Source organism: Diuraphis noxia, unplaced genomic scaffold (genome assembly GCF_037042655.1).
Source record: "Diuraphis noxia isolate RWA-SAM2 unplaced genomic scaffold, SU_Dnox_SAM2 contig0006, whole genome shotgun sequence".
In the NCBI taxonomy this organism is placed as follows: domain Eukaryota; kingdom Metazoa; phylum Arthropoda; class Insecta; order Hemiptera; family Aphididae; genus Diuraphis; species Diuraphis noxia.
Window position 1 is genome coordinate 5,326,824 of NW_028301716.1, and position 23,607 is coordinate 5,350,430.

The 23,607-nt window shown below is 43.8% G+C and overlaps 1 protein-coding gene across 1 annotated transcript; it reads left to right on the forward strand.

Moving 5' to 3' along the window:
* Positions 1-22,341: 22,341 nt before the first annotated feature.
* LOC149054687 (uncharacterized) lies at positions 22,342-23,403 on the forward strand. The gene has a single exon (XM_089230092.1). The coding sequence runs from the start codon at positions 22,342-22,344 to the stop codon at positions 23,176-23,178; it is 837 nt and encodes a 278-aa protein (XP_089086218.1). The 3' UTR covers positions 23,179-23,403.
* The last annotated feature ends 204 nt before the right edge of the window (positions 23,404-23,607 follow it).

Below are 23,607 nucleotides of genomic sequence, written 5' to 3' on the forward strand. Positions count from 1 at the left end.
ATATAAAAAGTATGATTAGTTTAATACAAATGACTTAAGACGATATATAGCGGATTCATCACCCGTATTTCTAAATTTTTTTACGACCTTTTATATACACCCAAATGTATTGTAAAGACGTGTTTTAGATGTAAAATTATGTGAACTTAACGATAAAAATATAGAAAGTATGATTAGTTCAATACAAATGACGTTAAACGATATTTAGCGGAATTATCACCATTTTTTACCAAATTTTTTCCCAAATTTTTTTTCTATTTTTTGTATTCACCCAAATGTATTGTAAACACGTTTTTTAGATGTAAAATAATGTGAACTTAATGATAAAAATATAAAAAAAATGATTAGTTCAATACAAATGACTTTAAACGATATTTAGCGGAATTATCACCATTTTTTACCCAATTTTTTCCCAAATTTTTTTTCTATTTTTTGTATTCACCCAAATGTATTGTAAATACGTGTTTTAGATGTAAAATAATGTGAACTTAACGATAAAAATATAAAAAGTATGATTAGTTCAATACAAATGACTTTAATCGATATATAGCGGATTCATCACCCGTATTTCTTAATTTTTTTACGACCTTTTATATTCACTCAAATGTATTGTAAAGACGTGTTTTAGATGTAAAAATATGTGAACTTAACGATAAAAATATAAAAAGTATGATTAGTTCAATACAAATGACTTTAAACGATATTTAGCGGAATTATCACCATTTTTTACCATATTTTTTCCCAAATTTTTTTTCTATTTTTTGTATTCACCCAAATGTATTGTAAACACGTGTTTTAGATGTAAAATAATGTGAACTTAACGTTAAAAATATAAAAAGTATGATTAATTCAATACAAATGACTTTAATCGATATTTAGCGAAATTATCACCATTTTTTACCAAATTTTATCCCAAATTTTTTTTCTATTTTTTGTATTCACCCAAATGTATTGTAAACACGTTTTTTAGATGTAAAATAATGTGAACTTAACGTTAAAAATATAAAAAGTATGATTAGTTTAATAGAAATGACTTAAGACGATATTTAGCGGATTCATCACCTGTGTTTCAAAATTTTTTTACGACCTTTTATATTCACCCAAATGTATTGTAAAGACGTGTGTTAGATGTAAAATTATGTGAACTTAACGATAAAAATATAGAAAGTATGATTAGTTCAATACAAATTACTTTAAACGATATTTAGCGGAATTATCACCATTTTTTACCCAATTTTTTTTCTATTTTTTGTATTCACCCAAATGTATTGTAAACACGTGTTTTAGATGTAAAATAATGTGAACTTAACGTTAAAATTATAAAAAGTATGATTAGTTTAATAGAAATGACTTAAGACGATATATAGCGGATTCATCACCCGTATTTCAAAATTTTTTTACGACCTTTTTTATTCACCCAAATGTATTGTAAAGACGTGTTTTAGATGTAAAATAGTGTGAACTTAACGATAAAAATATAAAAAGTATGATTAGTTCAATACAAATGACTTTAAACGATATTTAGCGGAATTATCACAATTTTTTACCAAATTTTTTTTCTATTTTTTGTATTCACCCAAATGTATTGTAAACACGTGTTTTAGATGTAAAATAATGTGAACTTAACGTTAAAAATATAAAAAGTATGATTAATTCAATACAAATGACTTTAATCGATATTTAGCGAAATTATCACCATTTTTTACCAAATTTTTTCCCAAATTTTTTTTCTATTTTTTGTATTCACCCAAATGTATTGTAAACACGTGTTTTAGATGTAAAATAATGTGAACTTAACGATAAAAATTTTAAAAAGTATGATTAGTTCAATACAAATGACTTTAAACGATATTTAGCGGAATTATCACCATTTTTTACCAAATTTTTTTTCTTTTTTTTGTATTCACCCAAATGAATTGTAAACACGTGTTTTAGATGTAAAATAATGTGAACTTAACGTTAAAAATATAAAAAGTATGATTAGTTTAATAGAAATGACTTAAGACGATATATAGCGGATTCATCACCCGTATTTCAAAATTTTTTTACGACCTTTTATATACACCCAAATGTATTGTAAAGACGTGTTTTAGATGTAAAATTATGTGAACTTAACGATAAAAATATAGAAAGTATGATTAGTTCAATACAAATGACTTTAAACGATATTTAGCGGAATTATCACCATTTTTTACCAAATTTTTTCCCAAATTTTTTTTCTATTTTTTGTATTCACCCAAATGTATTGTAAACACGTTTTTTAGATGTAAAATAATGTGAACTTAACGTTAAAAATATAAAAAGTATGATTAGTTTAATAGAAATGACTTAAGACGATATTTAGCGGATTCATCACCTGTGTTTCAAAATTTTTTTACGACCTTTTATATTCACCCAAATGTATTGTAAATACGTGTTTTAGATGTAAAATAACGTGAACTTAACGATAAAAATATAAAAAATATGATTAGTTTAATAGAAATGACTTAAGACGATATTTAGCGGATTCATCACCTGTATTTCAAAATTTTTTTACGACCTTTTCTATTCACCTAAATGTATTGTAAAGACGTGTTTTAGATGTAAAATTATGTGAACTTAACGATAAAAATATAAAAAGTATGATTAGTTCAATACAAATGACTTTAATCGATATTTAGCGAAATTATCACCATTTTTTACCAAATTTTTTCCCAAATTTTTTTTCTAGTTTTTTTATTCACCCAAATGTATTGTAAATACGTGTTTTAGATGTAAAATAATGTGAACTTAACGATAAAAATATAAAAAGTATGATTAGTTCAATACAAATGACTTTAAACGATATTTAGCGGAATTATCACAATTTTTTACCAAATTTTTTTTCTATTTTTTGTATTCACCCAAATGTATTGTAAACACGTGTTTTAGATGTAAAATAATGTGAACTTAACGTTAAAAATATAAAAAGTATGATTAATTCAATACAAATGACTTTAATCGATATTTAGCGAAATTATCACCATTTTTTACCAAATTTTATCCCAAATTTTTTTTCTATTTTTTGTATTCACTTAAATGTATTGTAAACACGTTTTTTAGATGTAAAATAATGTGAACTTAACGTTAAAAATATAAAAAGTATGATTAGTTTAATAGAAATGACTTAAGACGATATTTAGCGGATTCATCTCCTGTATATCAAAAATTTTTTACGACCTTTTATATTCACCCAAATGTATTGTAAAGACGTGTTTTAGATGTAAAATTATGTGAACTTAATGATAAAAATATAAAAAGTATGATTAGTTCAATACAAATGACTTTAATCGATATTTAGCGAAATTATCACCATTTTTTACCAAATTTTTTCCCAAATTTTTTTTCTATTTTTTGTATTCACCAAAATGTATTGTAAACACGTGTTTTAGATGTAAAATAATGTGAACTTAACGTTAAAAATATAAAAAGTATGATTAGTTTAATAGAAATGACTTAGGACGATATTTAGCGGATTCATCACCTGTATTTCAAAATTTTTTTACGACCTTTTATATTCACCCAAATGTATTGTAAAGACGTGTTTTAGATGTAAAATTATGTGAACTTAATGATAAAAATATAAAAAGTATGATTAGTTCAATACAAATGACTTTAATCGATATTTAGCGAAATTATCACCATTTTTTACCAAATTTTTTCCCAAATTTTTTTTCTATTTTTTGTATTCACCCAAATGTATTGTAAACACGTTTTTTAGATGTAAAATAATGTGAACTTAACGTTAAAAATATAAAAAGTATGATTAGTTTAATAGAAATGACTTAAGACGATATTTAGCGGATTCATCACCTGTATTTCAAAATTTTTTTACGACCTTTTATATTCACCTAAATGTATTGTAAATACGTGTTTTAGATGTAAAATAACGTGAACTTAACGATAAAAATATAAAAAATATGCTTAGTTCAATACAAATGACTTTAATCGATATTTAGCGAAATTATCACCATTTTTTACCAAATTTTTTCCCAAATTTTTTTTCTAGTTTTTGTATTCACCCAAATGTATTGTAAATACGTGTTTTTGATGTAAAATAATGTGAACTTAACGATAAAAATATAAAAAGTATGATTAGTTCAATACAAATGACTTTAAACGATATTTAGCGGAATTATCACCATTTTTTACCAAATTTTTTTTCTATTTTTTGTATTCACCCAAATGTATTGTAAACACGTGTTTTAGATGTAAAATAATGTGAACTTAACGTTAAAAATATAAAAAGTATGATTAATTCAATACAAATGACTTTAATCGATATTTAGCGAAATTATCACCATTTTATACCAAATTTTATCCCAAATTTTTTTTCTATTTTTTGTATTCACCCAAATGTATTGTAAACACGTTTTTTAGATGTAAAATAATGTGAACTTAACGTTAAAAATATAAAAAGTATGATTAGTATAATAGAGATGACTTAAGACGATATTTAGCGGATTCATCTCCTGTATATCAAAATTTTTTTACGACCTTTTATATTCACCCAAATGTATTGTAAAGACGTGTTTTAGATGTAAAATAACGTGAACTTAACGATAAAAATATAAAAAGTATGATTAGTTTAATAGAAATGACTTAAGACGATATTTAGCGGATTCATCACCTGTAATTCAAAATTTTTTTACGACCTTTTATATTCACCCAAATGTATTGTAAAGACGTGTTTTAGATGTAAAATTATGTGAACTTAACGATAAAAATATAAAAAGTATGATTAGTTCAATACAAATGAATTTAAACGATATTTAGCAGAATTATCACCATTTTTTACCAAATTTTTTTCTATTTTTTGTATTCACCCAAATGTATTGTAAACACGTGTTTTAGATGTAAAATAATGTGAACTTAACGTTAAAAATATAAAAAGTATGATTAGTTTAATAGAAATGACTTAAGACGATATATAGCGGATTCATCATCCGTATTTCTAAATTTTTTTACGACCTTTTATATACACCCAAATGTATTGTAAAGACGTGTTTTAGATGTAAAATTATGTGAACTTAACAATAAAAATATAGAAAGTATGATTAGTTCAATACAAATGACTTTAAACGATATTTAGCGGAATTATCACCATTTTTTACCAAATTTTTTCCCAAATTTTTTTTCTATTTTTTGTATTCACCCAAATGTATTGTAAACACGTTTTTTAGATGTAAAATAATGTGAACTTAATGATAAAAATATAAAAAAAATGATTAGTTCAATACAAATGACTTTAAACGATATTTAGCGGAATTATCACCATTTTTTACCCAATTTTTTCCCAAATTTTTTTTCTATTTTTTGTATTCACCCAAATGTATTGTAAATACGTGTTTTAGATGTAAAATAATGTGAACTTAACGATAAAAATATAAAAAGTATGATTAGTTCAATACAAATGACTTTAATCGATATTTAGCGAAATTATCACCATTTTTTACCAAATTTTTTCCCAAATTTTTTTTCTATTTTTTGTATTCACCCAAATGTATTGTAAACACGTGTTTTAGATGTAAAATAATGTGAACTTAATGATAAAAATATAAAAAAAATGATTAGTTCAATACAAATGACTTTAAACGATATTTAGCGGAATTATCACCATTTTTTACCAAATTTTTTTTCTATTTTTTGTATTCACCCAAATGTATTGTAAACACGTGTTTTAGATGTAAAATAATGTGAACTTAACGTTAAAAATATAAAAAGTATGATTAGTTTAATAGAAATGACTTAAGACGATATATAGCGGATTCATCACCCGTATTTCTAAATTTTTTTACGACCTTTTATATACACCCAAATGTATTGTAAAGACGTGTTTTAGATGTAAAATTATGTGAACTTAACGATAAAAATATAGAAAGTATGATTAGTTCAATACAAATGACTTTAAACGATATTTAGCGGAATTATCACCATTTTTTACCAAATTTTTTCCCAAATTTTTTTTCTATTTTTTGTATTCACCCAAATGTATTGTAAACACGTTTTTTAGATGTAAAATAATGTGAACTTAATGATAAAAATATAAAAAAAATGATTAGTTCAATACAAATGACTTTAAACGATATTTAGCGGAATTATCACCATTTTTTACCCAATTTTTTCCCAAATTTTTTTTCTATTTTTTGTATTCACCCAAATGTATTGTAAATACGTGTTTTAGATGTAAAATAATGTGAACTTAACGATAAAAATATAAAAAGTATGATTAGTTCAATACAAATGACTTTAATCGATATTTAGCGAAATTATCACCATTTTTTACCAAATTTTTTCCCAAATTTTTTTTCTATTTTTTGTATTCACCCAAATGTATTGTAAACACGTGTTTTAGATGTAAAATAATGTAAACTTAATGATAAAAATATAAAAAAAATGATTAGTTCAATACAAATGACTTTAAACGATATTTAGCGGAATTATCACCATTTTTTACCCAATTTTTTCCCAAATTTTTTTTCTATTTTTTGTATTCACCCAAATGTATTGTAAATACGTGTTTTAGATGTAAAATAATGTGAACTTAACGATAAAAATATAAAAAGTATGATTAGTTCAATACAAATGACTTTAAACGATATTTAGCGGAATTATCACCATTTTTTACCAAATTTTTTTTCTATTTTTTGTATTCACCCAAATGTATTGTAAACACGTGTTTTAGATGTAAAATAATGTGAACTTAACGTTAAAAATATAAAAAGTATGATTAGTTTAATAGAAATGACTTAAGACGATATTTAGCGGATTCATCACCTGTATTTCAAAATTTTTTTACGACCTTTTATATACACCCAAATGTATTGTAAAGACGTGTTTTAGATGTAAAATTATGTGAACTTAACGATAAAAATATAGAAAGTATGATTAGTTCAATACAAATGACTTTAAACGATATTTAGCGGAATTATCATCATTTTTTACCAAATTTTTTCCCAAATTTTTTTTCTATTTTTTGTATTCACCCAAATGTATTGTAAACACGTTTTTTAGATGTAAAATAATTCGAACTTAATGATAAAAATATAAAAAAAATGATTAGTTCAATACAAATGACTTTAAACGATATTTAGCGGAATTATCACCATATTTTACCCAATTTTTTCCCAAATTTTTTTTCTATTTTTTGTATTCACCCAAATGTATTGTAAATACGTGTTTTAGATGTAAAATAATGTGAACTTAACGATAAAAATATAAAAAGTATGATTAGTTCAATACAAATGACTTTAATCGATATTTAGCGAAATTATCACCATTTTTTACCAAATTTTTTCCCGAATTTTTTTTCTATTTTTTGTATTCACCCAAATGTATTGTAAACACGTGTTTTAGATGTAAAATAATGTGAACTTAATGATAAAAATATAAAAAAAATGATTAGTTCAATAAAAATGACTTTAAACGATATTTAGCGGAATTATCACCATTTTTTACCCAATTTTTTCCCAAATTTTTTTTCTATTTTTGGTATTCACCCAAATGTATTGTAAATACGTGTTTTAGATGTAAAATAATGTGAACTTAACGATAAAAATATAAAAAGTATGATTAGTTTAATAGAAATGACTTAGGACGATATTTAGCGGATTCATCACCTGTATTTCAAAATTTTTTTACGACCTTTTATATTGACCCAAATGTATTGTAAATACGTGTTTTAGATGTAAATTAATGTGAACTTAACGATAAAAATATAAAAAGTATGATTAGTTCAATACAAATGACTTTAAACGATATTTAGCGGAATTATCACCATTTTTTACCAAATTTTTTCCCAAATTTTTTTTCTATTTTTTGTATTCACCCAAATGTATTGTAAACACGTTTTTTAGATGTAAAATAATGTGAACTTAATGATAAAAATATAAAAAAAATGATTAGTTCAATACAAATGACTTTAAACGATATTTAGCAGAATTATCACCATTTTTTACCCAATTTTTTCCCAAATTTTTTTTCTATTTTTTGTATTCACCCAAATGTATTGTAAATACGTGTTTTAGATGTAAAATAATGTGAACTTAACGATAAAAATATAAAAAGTATGATTAGTTCAATACAAATGACTTTAATCGATATTTAGCGAAATTATCACCATTTTTTACCAAATTTTTTCCCACATTTTTTTTCTATTTTTTGTATTCACCCAAATGTATTGTAAACACGTGTTTTAGATGTAAAATAATGTGAACTTAATGATAAAAATATAAAAAAAATGATTAGTTCAATACAAATGACTTTAAACGATATTTAGCGGAATTATCACCATTTTTTACCCAAATTTTTCCCAAATTTTTTTTCTATTTTTTGTATTCACCCAAATGTATTGTAAATACGTGTTTTAGATGTAAAATAATGTGAACTTAACGATAAAAATATAAAAAGTATGATTAGTTCAATACAAATGACTTTAAACGATATTTAGCGGAATTATCACCATTTTTTACCCAATTTTTTCCCAAATTTTTTTTCTATTTTTTGTATTCACCCAAATGTATTGTAAATACGTGTTTTAGATGTAAAATAATGTGAACTTAACGATAAAAATATAAAAAGTATGATTTGTTCAATACAAATTACTTTAATCGATATTTAGCGAAATTATCACCATTTTTTACCAAATTTTTTCCCAAATTTTTTTTCTATTTTTTGTATTCACCCAAATGTATTGTAAACACGTGTTTTAGATGTAAAATAATGTGAACTTAATGATAAAAATATAAAAAAAATGATTAGTTCAATACAAATGACTTTAAACGATATTTAGCGGAATTATCACCATTTTTTACCCAATTTTTTCCCAAATTTTTTTTCTATTTTTTGTATTCACCCAAATGTATTGTAAATACGTGTTTTAGATGTAAAATAATGTGAACTTAACGATAAAAATATAAAAAGTATGATTAGTTTAATAGAAATGACTTAGGACGATATTTAGCGGATTCATCACCTGTATTTCAAAATTTTTTTACGACCTTTTATATTAACCCAAATGTATTGTAAATACGTGTTTTAGATGTAAAATAATGTGAACTTAACGATAAAAATATAAAAAGTATGATTAGTTCAATACAAATGACTTTAAACGATATTTAGCGGAATTATCACCATTTTTTACCAAATTTTTTTTCTATTTTTTGTATTCACCCAAATGTATTGTAAATACGTGTTTTAGATGTAAAATAATGTGAACTTAACTTTATGACGCGGTCCCGCGTAATAGCCGTTTGAATTCAAACGGCCTATGCGCGGAAATCCGCGCCGTCTATTCTCTCTGTCAACCGCCAATCGACGGCGGTCGACACCGACACGCGATAAGCGCGCCTGGAGATGTCGACCGCCGGTACCGCGAACCGTGTTGTAGCAAGTCAGTTCTACGACCGCGCTAAGAGTGACACGCACACCACGCACCCACCGTCCTCGCCGTGTCGCACACACCTCACCACACAATAGTGTCTCCCATTGTGACTTTTTTTTGTATCGCGCATTCTATTTTTTTTTCTTTGTCTGTCGCGGTAGTTTTTTTGTGTATAAAAACAAAATAAAAAAAAACCAATCATCGCACCTCAGCGACCAACTAAAACGTGTGTTTATTTTTTTTTGTCCTATTAAACCACTATCACTCTCACACTTGTGGGATCCGTCCAGGACCGCCACAAAATTGGCTCCCCGTACAGGAATCACCGGTAAGTAAACACTGTTTATCTTAACTTACCCCATACTACCCCCATTACATTTCCCTGTTGTGCAACTCGCGGAAAAATCCCCGATCCCATACGACGCAAACGTGGTTTGCAGGCGGTAACGGAAAAACCCGGCGTTACGTAACATAACCACAAAGCACGTAACGACCGACCGACCACGCCGCCCGACTTACGGACGCACCGATCTCAGCGCGCGCGACACCGCAAACACACGGAGTAGGATAGGTAGGAACGCTAGAGCGCGACAAAGTCACACAACTACCGCCAAGCACCACCACCCGCAACGTCATCCGCGATCACCCGGGACGGAGATACAAATAACTGCCGCCGCATTCGTAGTCGCGATAGTCGACCGGACAGCGCACACACGTGCAACCGCGACATACGCTGCGAAAACCGGTTAGTGTAATCACCCCGGCGCGCACAACGACAACAGACCCACTGACCTACATTCGGACGGAAATAGCACCGATAAGCGGTCAACAGCACAACAACAACAACAATCGCTGTATAGTGTGTTTACTATTTTCCCCATCAACAACACCGGAAACACAGCCGGACGAGATGTCGGGAAAATACATAAACGAATTGACCGTTGCGGAGCTCCGCTACGAATGTAAACAGCGCGGGCTACCGGAAGGGGGCGCGAAAGACGCCCTCGAAATCCGGCTGACCCAGCATTTCGCGGACATGGATCTGCAGGCCAACTCCATCCGGTTTCAGCCGATGGAGACCATGAGGGCGGCCGCAAGTGACTCGGACACGAGTCAGACGCACCACGCCGGACTAACCGAGAACACAGCGGACGACCACACGGACAACCACCAGCCGCAGAACATCACCAACCCGCCACCCACTCAAAACAATCAACAAGCCACGGACCTGATAAGGCGGGCCCGCGGCATACTGCAGGAGGCGCAGCAACCGACAACGACACCGACGCGTGCAGACAGTTTGGAGTCGCGACTGGCCATGCTCGAGAGCTGCATGATGCGTTTTGGTGACGACCAGCGTCGCATAGCAGAGACGATGCGACGCCTGGAGATGGGCATGTCTCAACAAACACCGGAACGACAACCGGAGGTACCATCACCGTCCCGCCTCCACAGCACGATGTTATCTGGACAACACCGGAGCACGCCGGAAACATCGGCGACCGATAACACTCGCGCGGGCACACACACACACACAAACACGTCGACCACCACGGACCACGGATCAAGTTACACCGCGACACGCGAATCACGTGCCACGGATTATCAACGACCCGAACACGCACCCGACCGGTCAGTACGATTTGAAAATACGGCGTGTCATCACAATGCTCCAACACCAACCCACACATATGAACCGCAGCAGTCTATACTGATACCGTACGACGACGTACGTACAGCGAGATTTTCACTGCCAGAGTTCCACGGAACCACACCCGAGGACCCGGTGCGGTTCATACATAAGGCGGAATCGATACTATACCAGTCAAGTATAGATAGGTCGGGCTGGACAAACATTATTGAACCGCAGTTAAAGGGCGCAGCCAGTACATGGTGGGACACCATCAGGTTACTGGACCTCACCTGGGATGAGTTCCGCGCCGAATTTTTAGAAAAGTTCGACAACGCGGACATACAATCTCGACTGCGGGCCGAGATAGTATCGGTTAGACAAACGCCGACGCAGTCACTGACGGAATTCGTGATTAAAAAAAATCAACTCGCGCGCCGCATCAACACCGGGCTACCTGAACCACAGCTAGTCAGTACGATAACCGGATTAACGCGAGACGAATACCGCACGCACATACGGCTGCAAAGACCAGCGACATTCGCCGACCTTCGCCGGATCGCTGGAATCCTGGATTACACACCGGAACAGACACCACCACCACCGCTATCTCGACCGCAACCGAAACCGGAATATAAAAAGATCGGACAAGCCCGTGCAACACGGCCGACAAACCAGCAGCGAGCACGGGACGGTACAGCTGGAAAGCCACTACCGCCCAACCCGTGCAAATACTGCGGAGGGCCTCACTGGAACAGTGACTGCCCCGGGTACACACCGGCGTCGGGAAACGGCAACTGAGTCGGCGGACATTTGTCCGCGCCGCCGTCTCACACACACACACACACACAACAACGCCACCACCAGCAACACTCGGCATTACGGACGGGGATATAACTGTCAAACGCGCATCAACAAGCTCGGCGTCATCAGATATATCACCCGCCCACACACACATAATTTCATTAAGTAGTAGGTCGTCATCACCACACACAAACACACAGACCACTACTATGAAATTCACGCGTGCACCGTTGGAACACACAAGTAGCACAGAGGCAACCGAACCGGACGCTCTGATAATGGCGGTGCAAACCGCTCACCAGAGCACCGGGAACGCGGTTCAGAACCAGTTGCCCCGCTACAGTACACAACCAACGACGAGGAACGAAAAACGAACATGCCCCGACAAAATTCCGACCCCCGCGGTCGAGCTCGAATTTAGGTCAGGCTTCGTAACAGCGTTACTCGATTCACAAGCACAAAAGTCATATGTAAGCCCGAACATTGCACACACATTTGGCACACCACACCAAGGACAACCCACACACGTACGAATGGCGGACGGACACACCACAATGACAAGTGGTACCGCCACATTCGTAGCCAGGATCGGAGACCTAACGGTCACTTTCACTGCAGCCATTCTGGACAACCTATACTGCGACATGCTCCTAGGACACGACTTCCTCGTACACAACGAAGTCACCTGGGACTACACAACGAGCACGATCCACCTTGGTACACATAGGAGAACAACGGCATGCTGGAAGGGTCGGAAAAGCCACCACCACCCTACACCAGACATCGATAATTTGGTAATACATGGTGACATACACACGCGCGCGAAAATAACCGAAGTAATTCGCAACTACCCGGACGTTTTCAGCGGCAACGTAGGTCGCACCAGATTAATCGAACACGACATACTCCTGAAGAACCAAACACCGATAGCACTCAAACCATATCCCTACCCGCAGGCAAAACAGGCCACAATCGACAACATGGTACAGGATATGGAACAACAGGGACTTGTGGAGCAAAGCACATCACCATGGGCCGCACCCGTCGTCTTAGCAAAAAAGAAAGACGGATCGCCCCGACTGTGCATCGACTACAGACGACTCAATGACGTCACTGAGTCCGACGCTTATCCAATGCCGGACCTCAATACGTTGATACGTCAAATGCGAGGCGCAAAAATATTTAGCATTTTGGACCTTAAGTCGGGATACTGGCAAGTACCACTTAACCAAAACGCTCGAAAATACACGGCATTCCGGACGCGTCGGGGTCTGTATCAATTCCGAGTCCTTCCCTTTGGCCTTAAGAACAGCCCCATGACCTTTGTACGTTTAATGAACGAAGTACTGAGAGGGTACCTGGATGAGTTCGTCCGCGTATATCTTGATGATATAGTGGTGTTTTCAAACACTACGGACGAACACCAGTGCCACTTGGACAAAGTTCTGGAACGTCTACAGAGACACGGGTTAACATGCAACACCGAAAAATGCAGTTTCGGATCAACCGAAATATCATTTCTCGGACACCTAGTCACCTCCGACGGCATAGACAAACAACCGGAGAAACTAGAAGGCATCATGCGGTTCCCAACACCAACCAAAGTTAGGGACCTACGGAAGTTCCTGGGCGTCTGCAACTGGTATAGCCAATTTGTCGACAACTACGCGGACACCGTAGCGCCACTAACAGACCGGCTCAAACAGGGTACCAAATGGTCATGGAGCGAGACCGAACAGGCGGCATTCGATACAATAAAACGCGCCTTGTGCGACTCGCCAAAACTGTCGACACCGGATTACGGAAAACCGTTCTGCCTACAAACGGATGCTAGCGAAATAGGAGCAGGTGCCGTCCTTTTCCAACGGGGTGACAGACCGGACGAAAGACGGATAATCGCCTACGCAAGCAGGAAGTTTAGTGACAGACATAACCAACTTTGTGACGGGGAGAAACGAGGCTCTGACCCCGGTGGCTGTGTTTCAAGCCCTTATCCGTCTTGCACGGGCGAACTCTCTCCTCGCCTTCGTGACACGGTCTCATCCCTCCGGCGAGTTTTATGCGCGGGCGCCCGGACGCCAGTCACGCCTCCCGCCCGCCGGCGGCTCTCTTTCTGAGATCGATCGTTGGGTCTCGAGTCCCGTGTCGGCGACCGCCGGTATCTTACCTCCGGACAAGTTTCTCCCCTTCTACTAATGCGTTACTCCCACAGTCTCCACGAGGCCGTCCACATAGGCGCGGGTGTGCGACGAGCCGGGCGCGGGCGCGGGGCATGGCCGGCGCACGCGTGCGGCCCGTCGGGCACGCGCTCCACTGCTAACCAGAACGTCGCTTTCCTTCCGGGCCGTGAGGCATTGTCGGTCTTCGCGGCGGGGCGTATTTCTGGTTCCCGTGGAATGGGATTTCGGAAGCCATTCTTCCCGGTACCCACAACGACCGTTTTCCCGCTGGCATTATCGTCGGGGACGGAGTTTTAGTCCGCCGCGGCGCAACCCTTGTTGGAGCGGTACGGTTTTTGTCGCGGGTTTCCGTTCCCGCACCGATTTCTCGGCGGTGCTTACTAGCGGCGATGACCCCGAGCCGGTCTTCTCCGTGCACTAGGCGTCCTGAACGGTCTGGGTTCAATTGGTCGGACTCTCGATCGGAGTCGGACGAGTGATAGCCGGCATGTGATCGGAGTTCCACGGATAGGCTGGCGTGAGGTACCTACGCGTGGTTACTTTCTCCCGATCCTTCCGTCTCCACTCGCCCAATTTCCCCATCGGTATGTCGCAGATCTGCGGGCATTTCCTTTCAGTTGTGCCCTTATTCCTACTCGGGTCTGGTTTTCCTCGTGCGGATTAGGAAGGGGTTATCCCTCTTTACCCTCGATCCTGGCTTCCCCAGGATTCCGTGTCGGAATCTTACATTAACGCCGAAGCACGCCTAACGAGCCAGCCCTTCATCAGTGCGCTTCTCAAGCGATTCATGTGCGAATCTTTGAAGCGCCCGGAACATGACCTCAGATCCGGTCATGTGCTCTAAGCTGCACGGCCAGTCCGCACCGGTCGCTTGCGCCGCAGCTATGAGTTGTTCTCTTTCTCGGTCAGCAAGTGGGCATTCAAACAGCAGATGCTCGGCGGTTCCTGCCGGGAACCCGCAACGGCAAGCTGCATCGCCAGTAAGGTTGAAACGGTGGAGTGAATGATTGAAGTCCCCGTGCCCCGACATTAGCTGAGACGTGAAGTGGTCTGGGATACACCACCCACGGTCCAGCCGCGTCCGGACGTCCGGGAACCACCTCTCAGTCCACCTTCCCTTACTAGAGGCGACCCACTGTTGCTGCCAAAGGAGGATGGTTTCAGCGGTATATCTTTCCTCCCTATTCGCTGCCTCGAGGGCCGTCATCGCGCCTCGCCTTACCGCGGCTCTGTCCCTTTCAATTCTGGCCAGTTTCTTTAGCTCGAGGTCCAGCGGGGGCACTCCCGCTAGGACCTGCAACGCCACCGTGGACGTCATCTTATAGGCCCCCGTTATCGCTAACAACGGTTGTCTCTGTGCCATATTTGCCCTCGCTCTCCTGTGTCCCGAAACCATGCACTTCTCCGCCCAAATCGATGCCGCGTACCCCATCTGAGGTACGAACACCGATTTGTAGATCCGTAGTGCCACGTTGCTCTTAAGTCCCCATCGGGTCTTGGCGACTCCATGCAGTCTGCTGAACAGGCTTTTCGTCGCTTCGGCCTTCTCCGCTAGGTGAAGGCTGAAGTCCTGTTTTTGGTCAAATGTGACCCCAAGGTATTTCGCCTTGGCGGTCGATCTTATCTTTACTCCGCCCAGTCGGAGTTCCAGCGGCTTCGAGAGCGAGTTTTTAAGCCATAGCGTTTGGAACTTGGCCGCGGAAAAGGTGAGTTTTCGCTGCTCCGCCCATTGCGACGCTCTCTCGAGTAACGCATTTGTTCTGCTAGTGACTTCCGGTCGGTGTTTACCGGAGACTAGAATCGCGATGTCGTCTGCATACGCGACAATTTCTGTTCCCTCAGGCAGTTCCTGCGTTAGCAACGGATTCATCGCGTATCGCCACAAGTCCGGGCCGTAGCTCGATCCTTGCGGCGTGCCCTTAGTTAGGGTCCTCGTTATGTCGACGCCGCCGATCCTCATACCGGCCCGACGGCCGTCGAGATAACTCTTTGTCAGTTCGATGAGCCCGCTGCTGCAGCCTGCCTGTTGCATATCGAGTATGAGCTGGGGCCACCAGAGGCAGTCGAACGCGCCCGATATGTCCAGGAATACGGCATGCACGTATTTCTCTGTCCTGTTTTCGGTCCAGCTGAGTACGTGATTGATCGCGTCGATCGTGGAGAGGCCTCTCGTGAACCCGAATTGTCTTTTCGACATGCGGGGATCCGTATCTTTGCGGATTCTCTCTACTATAATGTGCTCAAGCGCTTTCGAGATCACCGGCAGCAAGCTTATAGGTCGATACGACTTCGGCTCCGCCGGGTCCTTACCCGGGGCTTTCCTGAACACTACTAGACGTGCAATCTTCCACGATTTCGGGAATCGCTTCGTCCTAAGACAACAATTGAAGGCCCATGTTATGTCCTTGCCTATCACTGGCCACGCCTGTCTCAGTATTTTCGCCGTTATGCCGTCCAAGCCTGGTGCCTTGTTCGGAGCCATTCTCCAGATGGCTCCCTTGACCTCCTCCACATCGCAAGGGTCAATCGGTCCCGACTCTACTTGTTCCGGTCGAAATGTTCCCAGGCCGACCCCCGTTCTTTCCCGGGTTTCTTTTTGTTCCAGGTTCTCGCCTACTTCCGTATCACCTGGAACCAAGGCATCCATGAGTGCATCGCCTGTCTCCTTAAGAGTTAACGTGTACGATCCGTCCAGCTTACGGATCGAGGCCGGAAGGTCTTCCGAAGGCTTAGTCCCTCCGGTTTTCAGCCATTTGAAGACGGGTCCCCACGGGTCGCTATCTCCCGCGTCCGTGACGAATTTTCGCCAAGCGCTTCTTCTCGCTCTGAAGCAATGCCTCTTGAACGTGCGCTTACGTCTCATGTAGACAGTACGGATAGCCCGTCTTCTGAACGCAGTTTTTGCATTCCTAAGCTTGACCTTCCAGCGGCCGAGTGCACTCAATTCGCTATCCAGCGCTTCGTTCCACCACGGGGGAGGTCTCCGTCTGGCCTGGGTCCTCTTGGTCATTTTGACCTCACAGGCCATTTCCAACACTTCGGCGAGTGCTGCCGTGCAAGTTTCAACGTCTGGCGACTCGAGACTTCGCGATTTCGCGTCTCTGCATTCCCTCAGGAACTTCCGGAACTCAGTCCAATTCGTTTTGGTGCAATTATATTTCCTTGCCGTATCCTGGGTCTCGACGCGCACGTCTGCCCTCGTTATTATATTAAAGCTGATCAACGCGTGATCGCTCGACGTAAGGTCGTGAGTGGCCGACCAGTCCGCAACCCTGACGTTGTTACGCGTCAGCGTCACGTCCAGGCAGGCCGACCCCCTGTTCCTAAACGTCGGAGGGTGCCCCGCCCTGTTATGCACTGAGAGGTCCTTCCGACCAATCAAGTCCACGACCATGTCTCCGCGGGCGTCCGAGACCGTGTCGTGCCACACCGATGACCGTGCATTTACGTCCGCGCAGATCAATACGGCACCATTGACTTTGCCTAGAATGTCGTCTAGCTCGTCAACGTATGTCTGGGTCGGCTCACTGTGCTGAAAGTAAGCGGAGACCAACGTCAAGGTAACGTCTCCATAGCTCAGCACGGCCACGGCAAAGTGGCTGGAATCAAATTGTCTAAGAGTCAGGAGTCCTACGGCAGGGTTCACGACGACGATCGCTGCCATGGGCGTGCGACCGGTCGCTATCACCCTAAAGGGGCGCCTATCCAGTAGGTAGACCCCTCTGCCGTCGGTCGCTGGCTCTTGTATCAGGCAGACATCTATTTCGTTCCTGACTAATAGTCTCTCAATTTCATGCATGACAGCTTTACTTCTGGCTGCATTTATTTGATAAATTTTAATTAGCGTCTCCGGTGGCACTTGGCCGACCGTGTTTTCAAGTCTACTGGCGTCAGATGCAGCGCTGACATCTGAGCCAGCCGTTCCTTCTTTATCAAAGTCACCCTCAATTTGAGCTGGCTCCTCCGCGAGGACAGCTAGAGTGGTTTCCGCATCTGCCAAACCACCTGACTCGGTTGGTAAGTCTCCGGGTGCCACATCCCCGGGATCGACAGTCTTTTTTGGGCACTTAGCCCGTTTTCTCAGCCGGTGCCCGCACTGGGTCGCAGCTAACAGCTGCGGCCGCAGCCTGGCTTAAGCGGCTTTCTGTCGACGGGCCGCTCAGCACCGTCCAAAGACCTAAATCTTTGACACATGGGTGGTGGGACTCCGCAATCCGATCCCCACCTTCCGAACCGCAGTTCGGCATACACGGAGTAGTTGCGCTTTTCGCTATTTTGTCCATGCGTTTGTGGGATTTAGGGTCTTCTAAGACTGGAGTCGACCACTCTCCAGAATTCTCCCCATATCACCGGGGGAGCCGGTTCGGAGATGCGCCCTCCGCCGGCGTTGAGAGAGTGGTGCGGGGTCCTGAGACCCGAGTAGGCCGCTGCCAGCCCTCCCAGTTCCGCTTCCGTCTGGAACTCGCATGACCGTGTCCTCAATCCCACGATCGGTTTCGCCCATCATCAGTCCCGGTACAACCGAAGCTGGGCTTATCCAGGCGGGCGACCAAGGGTACGGCCTTAAGCGATCGCCCGCCCGACTCCTTTCCCTACGTAGAGTTTACGGGGCCTGGTATATCCCAAGCGTCCTGACTCTTCGCCACCCGGAGAGTAGGTGGTGCATAAGTCCTTGAGGTTAGCGGAGACGTGTTACGCCCTACATCACCTGCCTCAAATTTTTACGCAGTCTCGATCCCATGGATCTGAAGCTAGGGACAAGCTTCGTTAAGTCTTCCGCGTCACTCGCCTCGTTTCCGCGGGGGGAATGACCAGCAAGTCGCAGGCGACGTGATCCGTCCCCGCGCGTCCGGTTTGCGCGTAATGCTAAGACTTCCCTCGTCACTTCCGCGGGCCCCCGCACGAGCCACGAAGCCGCGCGCGTAAGACGCTGGTCCCATGTGCGCCCCGCCCTCACCGGCAATTCGTTTCGCGTTGACTCGCGTCAACGGGTGCCTCGTTTGGCTAGGCGTAGGCACACCGTCCCAGTCGTCCGGCGGGTGCCTTACCACCCGCGGCTCCATGGTCGCTCACGCGCCCCGGTCGTGTCAAGGTATTTGCGGTGCTTACGAGTCCCGCGGGAGGAAACCCACGCCCCGACCGGCCACCGGACGACCAGCCAGTAGTTTCTTTAACCAGCCAGCCGCCAGCCACCGGCCGGCACGCCAGCCCGTCCCGGTCCTTCGTCGGCATCGCTAAGATGCAGGCCTGCCCGGCGGCACGGGATGTGGTCCCGGGTCGCCGCCCGCTTACGCGGTTTAAGTCTTAGAGCCGTGCAAATTGTGTTTATGCGCTCAATACGGTCAATCCGAGACGCGCGCCAATCCCCCGAGGCACACCGCCCGCCCGCCGACCGAAATCGACGAGCCGCGCGGCGCCACGGAGGGACACGGCGCACGCTCTCAGCGCCGCAATCCCACGGGTAATAGGGTTATTTCACACGGGCACGGCCAGCCTCTCGGCCGTCTCCGCGCTCCCTAGACCCGGTTGGGGTTCTCGGTCGGGCTTAGCCACGTTAGGTTCCGCCCATTCTCGACACAGTCCTTATCCGAGCCGGTCCACAACTCCGGTCTCGCCAAGTTGTAATCGATCTCGTGCAACCTCTGCCCCTCTCGATCGTCAAACATTAGCCACCGCAACGCGCCCAGCCGGCGAGCCGGCGCCGATATACCGGCCCACCGCTGCCCGCGTGGCGACGACCCTGTCCCGTGCCGCCGGTGTGTCAACGCGGGTCCGCCGCGCCTTTCCCGTTCGAACATCCAGCATGTCATTCCATGATCATAGCCACCGAGTAATCGGATCAGGACAGTGAGTTATCATTGTCGGATTTCTTACGCGGCACCAGAGACGGCGCTAACGCGTCGTAACTGGGGACCGAAGTCTCCGGAACGATGCCATCTGCTCGCTAGTCCGGCGTGACCACTCACTATCGCATCTATGCGGCATGTCCCCTTGGGGGCTTTTACGAATATGCACGATATTTAAGAACACCAAGGCGCGTCAGACCCGCCCGGACGCCCGAGGCCCGACTGACCATCAGAAGGGTCCTTCACGGGGGAGCGAGTCGAGCCACCCGGGACGAGCGCTCCGGCCACCGCCGAAGGCCCGCCGCGACCGGCCCGAGACTTCCCCGAGTAAACCACTCGGTTATCACCCGCCCGCATTTATCCGTCGGCCTGTTCAGACCCGACGTTCTTTCCACGAGGAAGCGCATCAGTCCGCCCGCGACGAGCGCCCCGACTACTGTCGGAGGTCCGCCGCGGTCGGCCTTCAACTTCCCCCGGTGAACTCTCTCGTTTGGCTGCATTGTTATGCAAGATTTGGCGTAGCGGTGTATTCGAGTTTGTAAAGAGAAAAACCCGACTAGCGGCCTACGCCGCTAGCCGGGTAGTTCGCACCCGTCCGAGGGCGGTTAGAGATGAGCAACTTTCGCCACGTGCAGTCATATGCACGTGTTTCCATCCAGAACCACGGGGAGGTACGCTCGTGTGCTGGCCGGGTTTTCCACGCCCGGCCAGCCGAAACCCCAGCGGCGGACGGGCGACCGAAGTTAATCAGTGCCCGTCCCCCGGCTGTGGTTTCGCTAGATGAAGTTTAGTGACACACAGAAACGGTACGCCGCGGTGGAACGCGAGTGTCTCGCGATAATTTGGGCAATCGACAAATTCAGACCATATTTGGAAGCTCGCCGTTTTGATCTTTACACGGACAACGCAGCACTAACATGGCTCCACCGAGCAAAGAACACAAACTCCAAGTTAACCAGGTGGGCACTACAACTGGCTAACCTGGACTACCACACCACGCATGTACCCGGCGTACAGAACGAGGCGCCGGATATGCTATCACGGAACCCGGCACCCGGGCCACCGGTAGACGAGGAACACCTCGAGGAGCGACTAGTAGGGGTACCCACACCACCACACAACACCACTACTAGCGCACCGGCTGACAATCTGTTCGCCACTACGGACCCGGACAAACCAAACAACGACCACACCATCACACACACTATGCTCGCAACTTGGCAGGCCAACGACCCCAAAATACGAGACATAGTGGACAACGGGACACCGGACGAGCCGGCGCACAGCACCAGAAACGCCACTAGAAAGAATAGCCAATACATTTTTACCGACGGCCTTCTGCGGAGAAAGCTGGGCGAACACACACCCGTAGTCGTACCAAACGACAAAGCACAAAAGGTGATTTGGATATACCACAACCACGTCCTCGCAAACCACCCAGGTTGGAAAGAAACATACAGGGCGGTAAGACAGCGTTTTTTTTGGAACGGCCAGAAAAACGACGTCCGACTGTATGTCAAGTCGTGCCACATTTGCGCGTGTACAAAACCACTGAACGCGCGCGCAGATGACCCGATCGCCGCCAGAACACCGCGACACCCCTGGGAGGTAATCAGCATAGATCTCATGGGCCCCTACCCGCGTACGAGTAGGGGAAAACAATATTTACTGGTTGCCACGGATTTGTTTAGTAGATGGACCGAAGCATACCCGCTCGGGACAGCCACTACGAAGACAATAACCGAAACGCTTGAAAGAGAATTCTTTTCACGTTTCGGATATCCCCGTGTGTGTTTAAGCGACAACGGCCCACAGTTCGTATCGAATGACATGTGCAAAGCAATCGAACGATGGGGGGCCGAGGGCTGGACAACTCCGGTATATCATCCGAGGGCCAACCCAGTCGAGCGCCGCAACCAGGAAATAAAAAAAGGTCTACGCGCGCTACTCATCGACGGGAACCACAACACCTGGGACACCAAGTTAGCCCCCATACTGTTCTCTATCAGGAATAGACGCAACGACCAGACAGGATACCCACCGTCGGTACTTGTCCTCGGCAGAGAGGGCAAGCGACCCGGGGACTGGGCACTGACTCGGACAGCGGACAACCAGATAGAGCACACAGATAGGGACAGAGCGAAACGGGAAAGTGCCGTACTGGACGTACCACCTGTAACAGGGGGCCAGACGGACACAAAATACCGAACAGGTGACTTGGTGTACTACAAAGCACACCACCTGTCGAGCGCGCACAAAAAATTTCACGCCGGCTTCGCACCGAAATGGTGGGGACCGGTGAAGTTACACAGACGCGTGGGTAAAGGCGTGTTCCTCACGGACCAACAACCCGCACGCAAAATCCACGTGTCCTGTCTCAAACGGGCGACGATCACAGCATAACCCCACCCTACACCACCCCACCCACCAACAAACCCATAACTAAATCTAACAAATTTTAGTCGGAACAACAGCCCTACCATGGGCCAACAACGGCCGACCACACCGCCAACCGCCATCCAACAAGCGGCCGAGTTGCTGGAACGTAGCCAGCAACTACTGAAGGCGGCCAGCATGGAGGAGGCGACCAACACCACCACGGCGGCACGGGTACGGCGGATGTCAACGGCGCAGCTGCAGCGGGATCCGGTGTTGTGGGCCGCCTACACACGGGGGTGGGAGGACCGCACCGAGGTTTTCAAGAGAGCAACAAGCGGCGCTCCCACAACCGTGCTACGGCCAAACAGGTCACGCAGTCCCCGACGGGCGGCAGTACCGGCAACGACGCGACCGACAACCACGTCACGACCGGCAACAACTGCACGACCAATCAGGCCGCTGCTGCAGCACCCGGTACCCGCACCACGGCTGGCCAAACAACCCACGGCCGACGTAGGCAGCCGTCTCGCGCCAACCACGCGGACGCCAACAGCCGTCACCTCCACGCCAACACCCGTACCAGCCTTCAACGCCCGTCAACGCCGGAACCAGCAGCGCCTGCGGGACCATCGGGCGAAAAAACAACAAGAGTCCCAGCAGTTCCGCCTGGAAAAACCGGCACCAATCACGGCCCCCCCAGCCAACTACCCGGCCCGCACCGTGACCTCGGTACCGGAGGTAGTGATACCTGCCGGAATAGCCGGGACCACGGAGCAACCGACCACCGCCTTCTCACAACCCGTTGATATGGAAATATCAGCGGAAGAGGAGGCGGAACTGTTGGACGGGCCGGACACGCACCTTGGTGACGAGGAAGACATGGAGACCGTGTTCGATAACACGTTCCATAGTCTCCCGGCGTCACCTCGGCGGCAGTAGACACGCCGGGGCCACGTCCGCTATCACCAGCCGGAAACACGTGCCGGAACCCCGGAAAAGTGCCCACAGCCGACATCGGCAATCTCTCCCCAGACACCGCCGGGGCACGTCCGCTGTAATCAGCCGGAAAACGTGCCCGCGGACAAGGTGTCCACCACAACCACACTCCAACACCCACACCACCGCACCACCGATACTGGCTGGCACACCGCCGTCGTTGGCGGTTTGGGGGGGGAGTATGACGCGGTCCCGCGTAATAGCCGTTTGAATTCAAACGGCCTATGCGCGGAAATCCGCGCCGTCTATTCTCTCTGTCAACCGCCAATCGACGGCGGTCGACACCGACACGCGATAAGCGCGCATGGAGATGTCGACCGCCGGTACCGCGAACCGTGTTGTAGCAAGTCAGTTCTACGACCGCGCTAAGAG

Coding starts and splice junctions, on each gene's coding strand:
- LOC149054687 (XM_089230092.1), top strand. CDS start 22,342: ATGGGCCAACAACGGCCGACCACACCGCCAACCGCCATCCAACAAGCG.